This window comes from Microcaecilia unicolor, chromosome 10, assembly GCF_901765095.1.
Source record: "Microcaecilia unicolor chromosome 10, aMicUni1.1, whole genome shotgun sequence".
Classification (NCBI taxonomy): Eukaryota; Metazoa; Chordata; class Amphibia; order Gymnophiona; family Siphonopidae; genus Microcaecilia; species Microcaecilia unicolor.
Window position 1 is genome coordinate 36,255,622 of NC_044040.1, and position 17,207 is coordinate 36,272,828.

Consider the following 17,207-nt stretch of genomic DNA (forward strand, 5'->3'; position numbering starts at 1 on the left):
AAAACTGCTCTCACCATATGTTAGATAACATGGCTATCATCTCTTGCAATGCAGAGTTAAAACACCTGTCAGTAATGCAAGGCAGGAAGTGTTTTGCAACATCTTTTCCCGCCTGGCAGAAGCAAAAAGCTCCCTGTGCTAATCTCTCTCCCCCCCAGGCATAAGAAGCCCCTCTAGGCTGCACAAACTTCCCTGATTCTCTCTTCAGCACCCTCAGGCCAGACTCATATATATTTATCCAATCGGCTGGCATACTGGTTGATGGGGGCAGAGAGGGTCTCTTCTACCAATTCCATCATTCTCTCACTTACAGCAGTCTATGGAGTAAAAGGGGTGGGGGGGGGGGGAAGTTCCATAGCCTGGGAAAGAGAGGGAATGGGCTCAGATGACCTAGGGGAATCCTCCTCCACCTGGAGCTTAAAAAGGTAATTAAAGTTAAAGCATTCATTACAGTTGTATTAGTACTTTTGTTAAATAAATTAAAGGCTAGGTTTACTAAGTGGCACTATGGGCACGTTAGCATTTTTAACACACAGTACCCGCGTTAAACGCTAACGCACCCATAGAAATGTATAGACATGTTAGCGTTTAACGTACCTTAAATTTACGGGCACGTTAAAAATGCTAGCGCATCTTAGTAAGCATACCCCTAAATGTGACAGAGTTGTATAACTCTTGGGAGAGCTCTGCAGAGAAAACAGAGCCCTCTGTATGGTTGGAATACAGTGCTTTTATCATACATAAAGACAGAAAAAAGGACGATTAGCCTGGTAAAGCGTCCTGCTTCTGCTGCATTGGAGGGTTGAGGAGGAGGGGAAAGGGTGGAATTGATATGCATAATCAGGCCTTGTGCTGACTCCCAGAGGCTAAAGTAGAGGCTTAACTACATCTCAAGGAGATGTTAAATGTTTGCATTACCAGTGTGTAAATGTAAACCATATAGCTGTACATTCTTGTATTAACTCCATTTTAATATTAAGGAGCTGCTTTGTGTGTGTTTGCTTAAGGTGTAACTGATTAATATTCTTATCCTGCTAGTCAAAGTTAACATTCTTGTAGACTAATATAAACATGTGAAGTCTAAGAGGCATATTTTCAAAGCACTTTGGGAGGCTAAGTTCCATAGGTTTCTATGGAACTTTGGGAGGCTAAGTGCTTTGAAAATATGCCTCTAAGCAGTGCTAATATGCATATTAAACCCACATTTATTTTATTTATTTGGGTTTTGTTTTTCTTTTACCACCTTTTTGAAGGAATTCACTCAAGGCAGTGTACAGCAAAAATAAGTCAAACATGAGCAATAGACAATTACCACATATAATGCATATTAATGCTGCACTAGACTTAAAACACTTAGATTATTATTAAAATACCACTGAACCCAAAAGAGGAAAGAGTTTTTGTATAGATTGCACTTGTGAGGTTTTCCTTTAAGCCTCCTCTGTTGACAGTTAACATCTACGGCTATATTTAGAACAAAGGATCTAGTAACATGGAGTAGCATTCAGAGAGAACGGCACAAAAACACTGCAGAAAGATTCATTTTTACCTGGTATGGAGATTGCAATTCAGGTGGTGCTCTTGTAAAGAAGAACTGAAGAATTGTACTAAATGGAATAATATCTCCAACAGCTGGACTGCTGGCAATGTGTTCACTTGTCTGGAACAGGAGTGGCCTAGAATAATTAAACACAGACGTTTAACTATCTTGATGCAAACATTTTGGCATTGGTAAAATGTTCCCTCCAGCTATGCTACATCATTTCTAATATTTTTATGGAATACTATAAATACACATGAAAACTGAGGACACATTAGAAAATGTAAATTTCTTAAGATGAAAAAAATTGAACTTGACAGAGGATATATTCAGCCCTTTGCAGTAATAATACATCTCCTCTATAGAGTCTCATAGAGGAGAGGTGTTGAAAGGAAACAGCCAAAGTCAAACAATTTGAAAACAGGCATTGGCAGCTAGAGTTTGATCTAGGCATTAAATAATTTTCCTAAATGTAATTACGTCTCATAACTCCTCTCAATACATTAGTATTCACAACCAATATGTTTGTCCACATTCTATCCCGTAAGTAAGTGTAGGCGCCTTAATGGTGTAGGTCCCTATACTTTGAAGGCGCCTTAACGGTGTAGGCGCCTACACTTTTAAAGCGCCCACCACAATGTTTACGGTGCAGTCTTTCCTTAGGTAGGCCCTTCTTGTATGACTCTTGGAAATTAGTGCTATTATGGTATGGTAGAATTGCTCTATAGTTCCTAAGTGACAACTGTAGGGTTTTTTATTTAAAATATGCCCAATACTAGATTTTGGATTTAAACTTAGATTATACCTTTCTCAGTAGTAGCATAAAGCAAGTTACATTCAGGTACAGTAGATATGTTCTTTTCCTGGAGTGCTTGCAGTCTGTGTGTACCTGAGGCAATGGAATGTTAGGTGACTTGTCCAAGAAATCAAGGAGCCACAGTTGGATTGGAACCCTAGTTTCACTGGTTGGCAGCTTACTGCTCTAACCATTAGATATAGCTGATACACATGATAGACAAAAATTTAGACACTTTCGGCTGCCGAACTCTTTCATCAGTGCCAAAAGTGTCTACATTTCTCTCTGTAATAAAATTCAGAGCCACTCAAAGAATGAGGATGCTGGTGAATGTCTTCGTTGTTGCACATATGTCCCCTGATGACGCTAAAAATCAAAACGGCATGGCCACTGTAGGGATAAGTAATAGAAGGATCCATAAGTGACAACGTTTTGATACGTTCCTTGCATACAGCATTTATCACAAATGTGAATATGAACCATAATGAATATGTATGAGTTATATATGCAAATTAATATGCTAATATGTCAGAACTCATCCTTTGCCCTCCTGAATGGAACAGTCGAATTACGCCTATGGGAGTGAGAGGGGGAGGACTGAGACAGAGGGGGAGATGCCGAACTATGGGTTGGCAGAGGGAGGGAAATGGAGAAATATCAGACTGTGTTGCTGAGGGGTAAAAAAAAATTACTGGTAATTTTATTAGTTGCTATGGAGCATTGCCCGTACATAAGCCAACCCTGGTTTACTGAGGGCAATTTAAGGTAACAATTTCTCAATTAATGCACAAGTACATACAGTATATCAAGTCAGGAAAGCTGAGTTAATACTTTCTTATTATTTTCAAGTTTAAGAAATGTTATTTTAAAAGTTTTTCTTTGTTACTGTACCTTTTTTTTATTGCTTATATAGTTCTTTGGTCTTTTTTTGGATTGGGAAGATGATATAAAAGTCTTTCACAGACCATTCCACTGCAACTGTTGTAATAAAAGTTTTTTCTACATTTTCTAAGAGAAGGAATGTGCTATAAAACTGTTTTATCCTGTTCACGAAAAGACTACTTATAACCACTACACTTGAAAAAGGTAATTTTAAAAAGATGTTGGTGTAAATGTATGCAGCCACATTTTAGACACAATTCTGACTGCTTTTGTGAAGTCATATTATAAAGGAACGTGAAGGCATATTTTCAAAGCACAGACTTACAAAGTTAATAGTAACCTATATAAGTCTAAGGGGTTCTTTTACTAAGCCGCAGTAAAAAGTGACCTGCGGTAGTGTTGGCAAGTGTATTGGGTGCATTTATTGGGCATTTATTGGGCCATTTATTACCGCATCTACAAAAAATGTTTTTTCTTTTTATGTTTCAGCTATTTTATTGAAAATCCAACAAACTTAATAATCACAATCTTCAGTTACAGTCAGGGAATCTCCCCCAAAATAACAGATTTTCGATTGGATATAATCATCATCCAACAAGATTTTTAATTTTTCCCCCGATCCCCTACCCTCCTCCACCTCCCCCCAACCTTAACTGCCCATCAAGCCCAACCCCCAAAACAAAGAACCAGCCCCCTCATGAACCTCAGTTACATAGAACCACCTGCCCAATACCTCCCCAACGAGCCTCTAAGAACTAACCGTTTATAACCTGAAACTGTTATAATTCAGCATCTATGCATATGGAGGAGTGGCCTAGTGGTTAGGGTGGTGGACTTTGGTCCTGGGGAACTGAGGAACTGAGTTCGATTCCCGGCACAGGCAGCTCCTTGTGACTCTGGGCAAGTCACTTAACCCTCCATTGCCTGCCGCATTGAGCCTGCCATGAGTGGGAAAGCGCGGGGTACAAATGTAACAAAAAATAAAAAATAAATACATACAGTCCATGGCTCCTGAACCCAATAACTCTTGAATATGTTTTTTCTTTTTAATGGGACTGGAAAAGGGCCTGCGGTAAAAATGAAACCAGCGTGCACCCAAAACCAGCCTCAGCCCTTAACGCCACCCACTGATCTAGCGGTAAAGGCTCACACGCTACACGCATGGTGACTGGTTGGCATGCGCCAAGTGCCGATTACTGCTGGAACCGGTGCACATAGGAGGAAATAAATAAATAATTCATTCAGGCATTATGGGTGTGCACCAAATCTGAAATTACCACCAGCAGGGCCCACTGGCCTGGCGGTAGTGTAATTTTGGTGTGCACTGCACGCGCGTAGAACCTACCATGGCTTAGTAAAAGGGCCCCTAAGTGCTTTGAAAATAAGCCCCATAGGCATTTATGCATCTTTATAAACTAGGCTTAAAAAGGCACCTGCTGCTTATAAAATTACCCTTGAAAGAAACTCTTTTAGACTCCTACAATAATAATTAATAGAAACATAGTATACACTGAGGGGCATTTTTGAAAGAAACGTCTAAGTTGGAATTTGGATGTCTTTGTAGAACGTCCAAATTCGGAGGCGGGGAAAGGTCATTTTCAAAAAAAGTTGGACGTCCACCTTTGTGTTTGAAAATACCTTGGACATCCTTGGATTTGGACGTCTTCGATTTTCGGCCATTTTCGAAACAAAGACATCCAAGTCTAAAATGTCCAAATTCAAGCCATTTGGACGTGGGAGGAGCCAGAATGTTTAGTACACTGGTCCCCCTGACATGCCAGGACAGCAATCGGGCACCCTAGGGGGCACTGTAGTGGAATTCATAAACTGCTCCCAGGTACACAGCTTCCTTACCTTGTGTGTAGAGCCACCACCCCCCTCAAAATCCACTACCCCCAACTGTACACCACTACCATAACCTTACGGGTGAAGGGGGCACCTATATGTAATTATAATTTATTGCATTTGTATCCCACATTTCCCCACCTCTTTGCAGGCTCAATGTGGCTTACAATACATCATGGATAGTGGAAATGAGAGGAGAGTAGACATATGGTGTTACATAAGGATTTTGGGTTACATGGTAATGGAATACAAGATAGTAATATAATAGAAGACATTATTAACATTTCTGGATATATTTGAGAGTATCACGTTTTGGTCTTTGTGGTATATCTTGTCGAAGAGATGGGTACAGAGGGTTGCTGGTGGGTTTTGGAGGGCTCGCTGTTTCCTCCACAAATGTAACAGGCGGGGGGGGGGGGGGGGGGGGGGGGGGGCTGGGTCCACCTGTCTGAAGTGCATTGCACCTACTACTAAACTACTCCACGGACCTGCATGCACTGTCATGGACCTGAGTATGACATCTGAGGCTGGCGTAGAGCTGGCAAGTAATATTTTTTAATCATGTTTTTTGAGGATGGGAGGGGGTTAGTGACCACTGGGGGAGTAACGGGAGGTCATCCCCGATTCCATCCAGTGGTCATCTGGTCATTTCGGGCACCTTATTGTTCCTTATTCGTAAGAAAAGCAGGTCTGGGTGAAAACGTCCAAGTTTTAGTCCTGGACGTCTTTGCTTTTTTCCATTATGGCTCAAAGATGTCCAAGTCTTAGGAACGCCCAAGACTAGCCTCAACCACACCTCCGATATGCCCCCTTGAGATTTGGACATTCTTGCAACAGACTTCTGATAAAGATGTCCAAAATCGGGTTTTTATTATACCGATTTGGACGTCTCTGTGAGATGGATGTCCAAGTGCCGATTTATGTCACTTCTTGGGTGTCCATCTCTTTTGAAAATGAGCCTGTCACTTGGAAGATATAAGTAATATAAAAATCAGTAAATTCCAATTACTGTAAGGCAGAAAAAGAGAATATGCTGGCAATGTACATTATGGTTTTTTCTAGAACACCATTAGCAAATATCAATAAAATATGTGACTGTCTCTGGGAAGGTGACTAAAGCAGTGGATCCAAAATGTTGAGAATGGCTGATTTTTCATGTCAGGGGTTCATAAGCAGTCTGAAAAAGTTACATGTTTGAACTTCTGTAACTTTTTTTTTTTTATTTTCACACTAAAGGACAGAGTTTGCTCTAACAGAATTCATTAAAACCTCATTTTTTGTTTCTGGTGACTTTAATCACTTTTTCCCAGAGATAGTCACATATATGTAGCAAAGAACGAATAAATAAAAGTGAAACTTAAATAATGTTGAATTACTTTCATCTTTGTGACACAGTTAGGCTCATTTTCAAAAGAGAGAGACGTCCAAAAAGTGACATAAGTCTGCATTTGGACATTTTTCTCACAAAAACATCCAAATCAGTATTTTCAAAACCTATTTTTAGATATTTTTCTCTGAATTCCATCAGAAGTACATCCAAATCTCAAGGGGGCATGCCAGGGGCGTGTTCAGGGCGGAACTTGGGTGTTCCTAGGCCTTACACATTTTTCAGCCATAATGGAACAAAACAAAATCGTCCAGGACTAAAACTTAGACGTTTTGAGCTAGACCTGTTTTTATAATGAATAGCTGCAGTGGGAATTGAACTCCAGGATCAAAGTCCACTGCACTAACCACTAGGCTACGCCTCCACTCCACTCCACTCAAAAGGTGCCCCAAATTACTTGCCAGCCTCTATACCAGCCTCAGATGTTATACTCAGGTCTATTAGAATAGCATGCAGGTCCCTGGAGTAGTCTAGTAGTGGTGCAGTGCACTGCAGACAGGTGGACCCAGGCTTCTACCTCCCCCTACTTGTTACACTTGTGGAGAAAACTGTGAGCCCTCCAAAACCCATTGTACCCACATATTGGTGCTCCCTTCACCTGTACGGGCTATGGTAGTAGTGTACAGTTGGGGGTAGTGGGTTTTGGGGGGCTCAGCAGATAAGGTAAGGGAGCAATGGTGAGATTCCAATGACCTGTTCCTGGCCAAATCCAAAGGTCTCTATTCTATCCTCATCCTTCTTGATCTATCCGCCTTTTTTGACACTGTTGATCACAGCCTACTTCTTGATACGCTGTCTTTATTTGGATTCCAGGGCTCCTCCTACCTCTCGCTTCGCACCTTTAGTGTACACTCTGGTGGATCCTCTTCCACTTCTATCCCTCTACCAATCTGTGTACCTCAGGGTTCTGTTCTCGGTCCTCTCCTGTTCTCCATCTACACTTCTTCCCTTGGCTCTCTGATATCATCTCATGGCTTTCAATACCATCTCTATGCTGATGACTCCCAAATTTACCTCTCTACCCCTGTAATCTCAACCAGCATCCAGACCAAGGTTTCAGCCTGCCTATCTGATATCGCTGCCTGGATGTCTCAACGTCATCTAAAACTTAACATGGCCAAAACCGAGCTTCTCATCTTTCCCCCTAAACCTACCTCTCCCCTTTCTCTATATCTGTGGATGGCACTCTCATTCTCCCTGTCTCATCAGCTCGTAACCTTGGAGTCATCTTTGACTCCTTTCTCTCCTTCTCTGCTCATATTCAACAGATTGCCAAAACCTGTCGTTTCTTTCTTTATAGCATTAGCAAAATCCATCCCTTCATCTCTGAGCACACTACCAGAACCCTTATCCAAACTCTTATCACCTCTCGTCTTGATTATTGTAACCTGCTTCTCACCGGCCTCCCTCTTAGCCATCTCTCTCCTCTTCAATCAGTCCAAAACTCTGCTGCGTGACTCATTGTCTGCCAAAGTCGCTATGCTCACATTAGCCCCCTCCTTAAATCACTTCATTGGCTCCCTATCCGTTTCCGTATTCAATTCAAGCTTCTCTTATTGACCTATAAGTGTATTCACTCTGCTGCTCCCCAGTACCTCTCCACTCTTGTCTCTCCCTACGCCCCCCCCTCGGGTACTCCGTTCTGTAGATAAATCTCTCTTATCCGTCCCCTTCTCCTCTACTGCTAATTCTAGACTCCGTTCCTTTTGTCTTGCTGCACATCACGCCTGGAATAGTCTTCCCGAGCCTGTGCGTCTAGCCCCGTCTTTGGCCGTTTTCAAGTCCAAACTTAAAACCCACCTCTTTACCACTGCTTTTGACTCCTAACCACTACTCACTTGCCCTGTCCTTTAACCTCACCTATTTATTCCCTTACTCTTAATTGTTCTGTCTGTTTACCTGTCTTATCTAGATTGTAAGCTCTTTGAGCAGGGACTTTTTGTGTATGGTGTACAGCACTGCGTATGCCTTGTAGCGCTATAGACAGATGGACCCAGGCTTCTACCTCCCCCTACTTGTTACACTTGTGGAGGAAACTGTGAGCCCTCCAAAACCCACTGTACCCACATATTGGTGCTCCCTTCACCTGTAATGGCTATGGTAGTAGTGTACAGTTGGGGGTAGTGGGTTTTGGGGGGCTCAGCAGATAAGGTAAGGGAGCAATGGTGAGATTCCAACTACCTGTTCCTGGCCAAATCCAAAGGTCTCTATTCTATCCTCATTCTTCTCGATCTATTCGCCGCTTTTGACACTGTTGATCACAGCCTACACTGTCCTTTAACCTCACCTATTTATTCCCTTACTCTTAATTGTTCTGTCTGTTTACCTGTCTTATCTAGATTGTAAGCTCTTTGAGCAGGGACTTTTTGTGTATGATGTACAGCGCTGTGTATGCCTTGTAGCGCTATAGAAATGATAAATAGTAGTAGTAGTAGATGTGTACCTGGGAGCATTTCATAAAGTCCACTGCAGTGTCCCCAAGGATGCCCTATTGCTTTCCTGGGATGTCACTTTTCCACTATTCTACCTGATACCAAGGTTTCTATTTTTTTTTATAACATCTGAGCCTTGTGTCTATTGTTTATCAGTAGTTTTGGGCTTTGAATTCAGATCTATAGATAAAAAGGAGGTCTCATTACATATATCTAAATACCAGCATGCTATCTTTCTATACTTCATAGCAAGAGTGTACATTCCCTAATTATCTGTCCCAATACAACTGAAGCTTTTACGTCCTCAGTGCATGTAAATGGTTTCATCCCTGTATGTATTCTTTGATGCCATGTGAGGCTTTCTTTCAAACCAAAGCTTTTACCACACTCAGGACATGTAAATGGTTTCACTCCTATGTGTATTCTCTGGTGCATTGTGAGGTTTAGCTTTTACCACAGAGTATACATGCAAATGGATTCTCTCCTATGTGGACTCTTTGATATACTTTGAGATTTACATTACAACCAAAGCTTTTACCACACTTAGAACATGTGAATGGTTTCACTCTATTGTGGATTTTCTTGTGTATTTTGTACGTTTTGCATTTGGATGTTTTTTGTTTGAAAATGGACCAAGAAATAAAAATTCCAAATCACAAAACATTTTTCCAAACAGCATTTTCAAAAGGAAAAGATAAGACTTTTTATTTTTAGAAAATGCCTTCTTTCCTGTTTTGATTTTGTAAAAATGTCCAAATTCAGACTTACACGTCATATCCAAAAATGCCCCTCATGCACTTGACTTGCCCAAGGTCACAAGGAGCTGCAGTGGGAATTGGAACCCAGATTGTCAGGATCAAAGCCCGCTGCACTAACCATTAAGCCACTCCTCCTCTATTTTGGACGTTTTGCATTTGGATGTTTTTTGTTTGAAAATGGACCAAAAAATAAAATGTCCAAATCACAAAACGTTTTTCCAAACAGTATTTTCAAAAGGGAAAGATAGACTTTTTTTTTTGTTGAAAATGACCTACTTTCCTGTTCCGAATTTGGACGTTTTTGTAAAACGTCCAAATTCAGACTTAGAGGTCATATCCCGTGCACTCCGTTCCCTGGATAAATCCTTCTTATCTGTTCCTTTCTCTGCTACTGCCAACTCCAGACTTCGCTCCTTCTGTCTTGCTGCGCCCTATGCCTGGAATAGACTTCCTGAGCCCCTACGTCTTGCCCCATCCTTGACCATCTTTAAATCTAGATTGAAAGCCCACCTCTTTAACATTGCTTTTGACTCGTAACCACTTGTATCCACTCGCCTCCACCTACCCTCCTCTCCTCTTTCCTCTACACATTAGTTGATTTGTTTGCTTTATTTTTTGTCTACTAGATTGTAAGCTGTTTGAGCAGGGACTGTCTTTCTTCTACGTTTGTGCAGCGCTGCGTATGCTTTGTAGCGCTATAGAAATGCTAAATAGTAGTAGTAGTATATCGAAAATGCCCCTCAGTGTAACTTTTACTCACCTGAATGATCTCAACAATCTGTAGGACTTTCCTAGATCAGACACACGTCTGCAGAGTGGGGCAATTGCTAATTCCATCTATAAATAAAACAAAAACATTTAGTGCACAGGCTGAGGTCTGACCTGTCTTTACAAAGTAAAGCATCCATCTGAATTGGTTGTATTTCTCAATATATCAGTGTTGTGTGAAGCTCACTCAAAGTTAACAGGAGGTCTGGAGCTGTCAGAACCGACAGTAAAGCTAGGGACTGCTTCTGTGCATTGGGTTGAAAAACAGTTGTGCATTATTTTGCATGCACATTTGTATAGTAATTAGTTCATTGTAATAGCTTTGCATTCATTTTCATTAGATGCTACTGTGATAGGAAAAGAGCTTGGAGAACCCCTTTGTGCATGTCTCATTTTACTCCTTGCTTGCTAAACCGGCTAGAACTGGTATAAAAACCACATTGCTGGCTCGTTAGGTTTTGTGCATCTGGGCCTAAGTTTCTATGCAAGATTATAGAATGAGAGTCTAAATGCTTCACATACTTTAGTAAACACACCCTCTAAAATGTCTTCTCTCTTCTCTTGACGTGAGCAAATTGCACCAGATTTTCTGATGATGACCCACAGGCTGATGCCCATAAGCCACCTTCTATATGCATCAGCTAGAGTAGTTAAAACAATGTTACTGATACATTGAGAAATATAACCTTGAAGTCAGAGTGCAAATATACATTTGTTACTTAACTGCTCTTCATTGTTTTAATGTGACATTCCCTACCAAATAATACTTGAAATAACAGTTATAATAAAAAAGAGCCATCTGCTAATTTTACTTGCCAGATTTCTGCAATTGAGACACACTAGCTAAAGCTGACAGCTTGCTTGCATTTCATCTTGTGTACAGAGATGTCTTAAGACAATTTACTCAGATAGGAAAGAGAAACGTTTTTATTCCTTGCTGTTCATAACTATAATTCATTTTCAGTAACCTACAACAACTATAGTTGAAAGATTACTGTAATAGTTCTTACCAGGAAAATGTTGATTCAGGTAAATACTTGCCTGTTTGAGAGATCTGGAATATCATAGTAAATAAATAAATAAATAAATATTTCAGTGCACTATAAATCTGTTTATTTTTATGACTTCAGCTGCCATCTGCTCTATTAACGCTACAAAAACCTAGCTGTAAAGCACAGATACACTTCATCACAAAACGCCAATCTCTATTATACTGTTTAATTATATGAAAGCAAATGCAGAATTACTGTGATATCAGTATGGGGCAGTTTTTTCTCTTTATGATAATAGTTTTACAAAGACTTTACTGAAGTGGCACAATTAATCTTCTGGTACATCAGATACAGCAATATTTACTGTTCAATTTTTGATGAAACTTTGCTATTAAGGTTTATAAATTACCTCAAAATGCCTGGTCTGTATAATAGAATTATCTCAAAAAATAATATTTTTACAACTGAGAAAATGCCAAAGTCTTGTTTATTGCAAAAGAGCTAGAGAAATATACAGGGCTTTTTTTTGAGGGGGTACTTGGGGGTACTGAGTACCGGCACCTTTTCCATTGTCTGCTAAAATTGACCCATGGTTCCCCAAGTTTTAATGAAAGAGCTCAGGCTCTACACACCAATTCTGCCTTGTCATAGATTCTGTGAGACTAGTTGCAGGGGGCCTGGCTATTGTGGCGTGGGTCCCTCAGTGATCACCCCACCCCTGAAGGCTGGCCTGGCATGGCATTTGAGTACCGGCACCTTTTTCGCTAGAAAAAGTACACTGGAAATATATAAGAGTTAATGATACAAATTTGGTACAAGGACCAGATTTTGGCAGTGAATGGCATGATTCAGTCATTTATATCATAATTACTGTACTGTAGACATATTTCTCTTCCTTGTTTTGGCCTTTTTTTTAAATCACCTTGTGATCTTGACCTCTGAGGCTAGTTTTTCATTTATTAACTAGAAGAAAAGAGGAATGAAAACAAAGGGGTTGCCATTTCTGTTCCCTCTCCCCAGATGAATATCCAGTGATAAAAATGTACAGAGAACATCATCTTGCAAGAATAGTGGTGTGGCCTCTTTAGTAATTTCAGGAATTTGTGATCATGGATAAGTTTGGATAGGGAAAGGGAAATGGGACTTGATATACCACCTTTCTGAGGTTTTTTGCAACTACATTCAAAGCGGTTTACATATATTCAGGTACTTATTTTTGTACCAGGGGCAATGGAGGGTTAAGTGACTTGCCCAGAGTCACAAGGAGCTGCAAAGTCCACTGCACTAACCACTGGGCTACTCCTCCACTCCATAATCATTATTTCTTGATCTTAATTCATTTCTAATATGCTTACTTGAGATTGTGTATGCAAAGTAGCAAATAAAAATCCTGCAAATGAATTCTATGTTAAAAACTATCACTGCCTCAATGTTAATTTTAAATTCTACAAAACAGCTAACTATGCAAAATGATTATAGACTAATTTAAAGGCAGATATATAAGGCTTGATTTTAAACAGGCTACCTATGAGAAAAGTCCAAAAGGGTACCTAGTTTATAAAGGTAATAGACATCTATGTGTCTTTATAAAATGGACTCCCAAATCCAGCCCCAACAGCGTACAACTGCAAACAAACGAATCTACACCTGCTCCAAAGAAGATGTAAATGTGCAAGTACATGCTATGTGTGTACACCTATATTTTAAAGCACATACATCACTCCAGCTTATGCTGCTTCCAATCTCAAGATGGTTGCCAGGACCTCCCGCAGGAGTCTCGCGAGGCTGCCGCAGGAAGTCCTGGCAGCTATTTTGGCTGAGGATCCTGTGGGAACAAAAGCAACTGGGGATCGTTCTTGCCCAGAAGCAGCCACTAGACCATTAATAGGGGCATAATTGAACGTCGCCGGTGAAATAGGTCGCCGGCGATCTATTTTGGCGGCGGCGCAACAGCTGGCCAGAACCGTATTTTCGAAAAAGATGGCTGGCCATCTTTTTTTTTCGATAATACAGTTTAGGCCGGCCAAAGGCCAGAGTTCGCCGGGTTTGAGATGGCCGGTTTTGTTTTTCAGCGATAATGGAAAAAAAATGACGGCCATCTCAGACCCGGCGAAATCCAAGGCATTTGGTCGTGGGAGGAGCCAGCATTTGTAGTGCACTGGTCCCCCTGACATGCCAGGACACCAACCGGGTACCCTAGGGGGCACTTCTAAAAATTAAAAAAATATATACAAATAGCTCCCAGGTCCATAGCTCCTTACCTTGGGTGCTGAGCCCCCCAAATCCCCTCAAACCCACTCCCCACAACTCTACACCATTAACATAGCCCTTATGGGCGAAGGGGGCACCTATATGTGGGTACAGTGGGTTTTGGGGGGTTTGTAGGGCTCATCACTTAGCACCACAAGTGTAACAGGTAGGGGGGGATGGGCCTGGGTCTGCCTGCCTGAAGTGCACTGCACCCATTAAAAACTGCTCCAGGGACCTGCATACTGCTGTCAGGGAGCTGGGTATGACATTTGAGGCTGGCATATAGGCTGGTAAAAAAGTGTTTTATTTTTATTTTTTTAGTGTGAGAGGGGGTTGGTGACCACTGGGAGAGTATGAGGAGGTCATCCCCCATTCCCTCCGGTGGTTATCTGGTCAATTGGGGCACCTTTTTGAGGCTTGGTCGTGAAAATAAAAGGACCAAGTAAACCCGGCGAAATACTGCTTAACGACGCTTTTTTTTCCATTATCCGCGAAAGCCGGCCATCTGGTAGCCACGCCCATGCCCTGCCTTCGCTTCACCACCGACACGCCCCCTTGAACTTTCGCCGGCGATGGTGTCTGATTTATGTAGGAAGATGGCCGGCGATCACTTTCGAAAATAAACCTGTAAGCTATTTAAAGGTAGGCTCGAGGAGGGCCTTCAGGTGGTGGGAAGGCAGAAGGGATGGATGGGCAGCCGGCCGGTTCGGGCGGACCCACTTTCTTCCAGCAAGGGGGGAAGGAAGTGGTAGTGGCGGAGTGTAATGGGGGGGGGGGGGGGGGGGGGGGGGGTCCAGACAGTTTCGGTTTCAGCCAAAAATGCACAAGCATTTTTGGCTGAAACCAAAATCCAGATTTCAGGTCAATTTTGGTGCCAAATCCGAAACTTGATCGGCCTCTAATACACAGACAAGTCCTCACCAGTGTTACCCACACCACTCTCAACTACAAAATTCAGTTACAGTCAACTACAATGATGCTCACAATTCTTGGGACCCACTTTTCGCTCTCTCTCTTCACAGCACAGACATGGTTACTTGAAACTGCTGTCCTTATATTGCACAAGCTGCAACATTGTGCTTTACATGACTACACATTGATGCAGGGGACAAATATTCTGTGGTACGTTTGATGTTACTGCGCAGTAATGTATCATTGATCATCTTTCATCTGGCCACAACACTGTGTGCTTACTTCAACGTACCGCTTGTTGAATTGACATGCACGGATTTTGTCCCTTAATGAATACAAACTGCAAATTATTACAACACTTTTCAGACCCTGAAAGTTGGGTAAGATCCAAAAATCTTTTGATATATTGCTTACAATTTTGGTTTTACTCCTAATCTATAAACACTGGACTTCATTTGAAGGAGAGGTCCACTAATTCATGCTATTTTAAATTCTCTGCTTTTGAAAGAAAGAGGTGCAACAGTAGTGTAAAGTCACTGTTAATATTCCAGAAGCATCTGCAAGCCATGTTGTCTTTGGAAAGCATGAGGAGTCAGAGATCCCCAGAAATTAAATGTGGCTATGAATTTCTGCATGCTACAAAGCTATTTTTTAAAAATCTTTACTTTAATAAGTAAAAATGAATTGAATGCTGCTTTCAAGTTTCTTCTTAGGACTGCAAGCAGTGAACAGCTGCTCTGAGTCATTTGAAGGGTGTGGATCCAGGAACTAGAAGGCCGTCAAATTTGGCAACATATTTTCCAAGATCCGGAGTCGACTTGGCTCAACCTCAGCTGGGTTTGGCCCAAGTTCTTCCAAAGAAGCTCAAGAAAAAAAACCACTTTCAGAGACCAAGATTTATACTGGCTAATGCATATGATACATGTCCTGAAAATGTCATATGATTAAAAGGGGGGGGGGGGGGGGGGGGAGGGAACAAACTAAATAAAATTCAGGATAGCAGCACAACTTAGTGGTGAAAGAAAATGTTGCTAACCAGGCAGTCTAGATTTCACAGGAGTAAGCCCTAGCATGTAGACAGGAAAAGAGAGAAGGACTGTGAATAAGCAAATAGTTGAGTGCAGTTGTGAGAACACAGTATCTAAGGCACCATAATTCTAATGCATTTGTGATGATGATGCCATGTCACTAGAGATACTGTATGCTGAAAAAAAACACAGCTTTTCTCTGTTTAACATATTCCCTAATCACTGCAATGATCTACCTCTGAGAATCCGCAGTATCCGCAGTGTGTTTTGCCAGAATCTGTGACCCGTATTTTATTTCAAAATATTAAAAGCCCTATTTTGCATAGGATGTTAAGGCAGGAATTGGGATGTCCACTTTGGGATGTTGAAAATATTAAAAACCCTATTTTGCATAGGATGTTTAGATAAGAATTGGGATGTCCACCTTGGAACGTTCAATTTTCCTAATATTTTACAAAAAGCTCTGTTGAATGCTGGCAGCTATATATATTTTTTTTTATTTGTACCCCGCGCTTTCCCACTCATGGCAGGCTCAATGTGGCTTAGGTACTTATTTGTACCTGGGGCAATGGAGGGTTAAGTGACTTGCCCAGAGTCACAAGGAGCTGCCTGTGCCTGCAGTGGGAATTGAACCCAGTTCCCCAGGACCAAAGTCCACCACTCTAACCACTAGGCCACTCCTCCACTCGTGCATTTGACCACATGTACAAAGGATGCATTGATTTCACAAACCCACATGCTCTAAAAAGGGAGGCATATATACATGATCTTGCAACATACATGTGTATTTACTGCTACTTATATTAGTAAGTGTTGAACTTCATAAAACTACAAGTACAAAAGGAGCCAATTAAGGAGTAGAGTAAATTAATTTAAAAAATTTTTTGAGGAGGTGTTAGAAACTAAGAGGTAAGCAAAATTTTCTGTTCAAATACTGTTCAAATTTGATCTCCCAAAGTTAACATCATGACTAAAAGAAAATACTTGTTTTTTTTTGTTGCTCCTGCACTTTTGCCAGTGTGAGTTGTGTCAAGATAGTGTATCCTGGAGTGATCCATAATACACCCTTGTGGTTTAGAACGTTGGAAAAAGTACATTTGAGCTTCTACAAGAGACCCCTGAGGCAGGCTTTTCTAAGCCAGTCCTATGTCGGGTCTTTTTGTTCATCAATAAACCACATCATTAAAAATCTTCTCTCGTTAGTGTGATTGTGTTAGAAGTTTCATCCATCGACTTTACTGTTTTTCTGGTTCTACGGCTTCGTAAGGTTATCCTCATCTTTCCACTTTGGTGGTTTCCTTTCATTTTGAATAGTATAACTAAACATGGGAAACATCCTTAGTATATTTGGCTCTATAACCTAGAATACCTGGAAGACGATTGAATAAAGGGACATTTTTCCGGCTACAATTTCTGTTACTATTTAGACTTGGGTTTGTAACACAAACCCTGCAGAGATAAAATTTTGCAAATTTTTACTTCCAATGTACATTTTTAATTTTCTTTTCCTTTATGTTTATTGTATTAGAAGCTTACTTTTCTGTACAAGTGTTTTGCTTGATTGTTGAATGTTAAATATCGATAAATAAAAAATTAAAATAAAACAATATTGCAAGT

The 17,207-nt window shown here is 41.0% G+C and overlaps 1 protein-coding gene across 1 annotated transcript in view; it reads right to left on the reverse strand.

The window, feature by feature from the left end:
• Positions 1–17,207, reverse strand: part of COG5 (component of oligomeric golgi complex 5) — a 333,667-nt gene that overhangs the window by 18,966 nt on the left and 297,494 nt on the right. Inside the window, exons 19-20 of the mRNA XM_030216260.1 lie at positions 10,401–10,477; positions 1,550–1,676 (exon numbers count right to left, since the gene is read on the reverse strand). Of these exons, the coding sequence (XP_030072120.1) occupies positions 1,550–1,676; positions 10,401–10,477 (204 nt within the window). The remainder of the gene's footprint in view (positions 1–1,549; positions 1,677–10,400; positions 10,478–17,207) is intronic.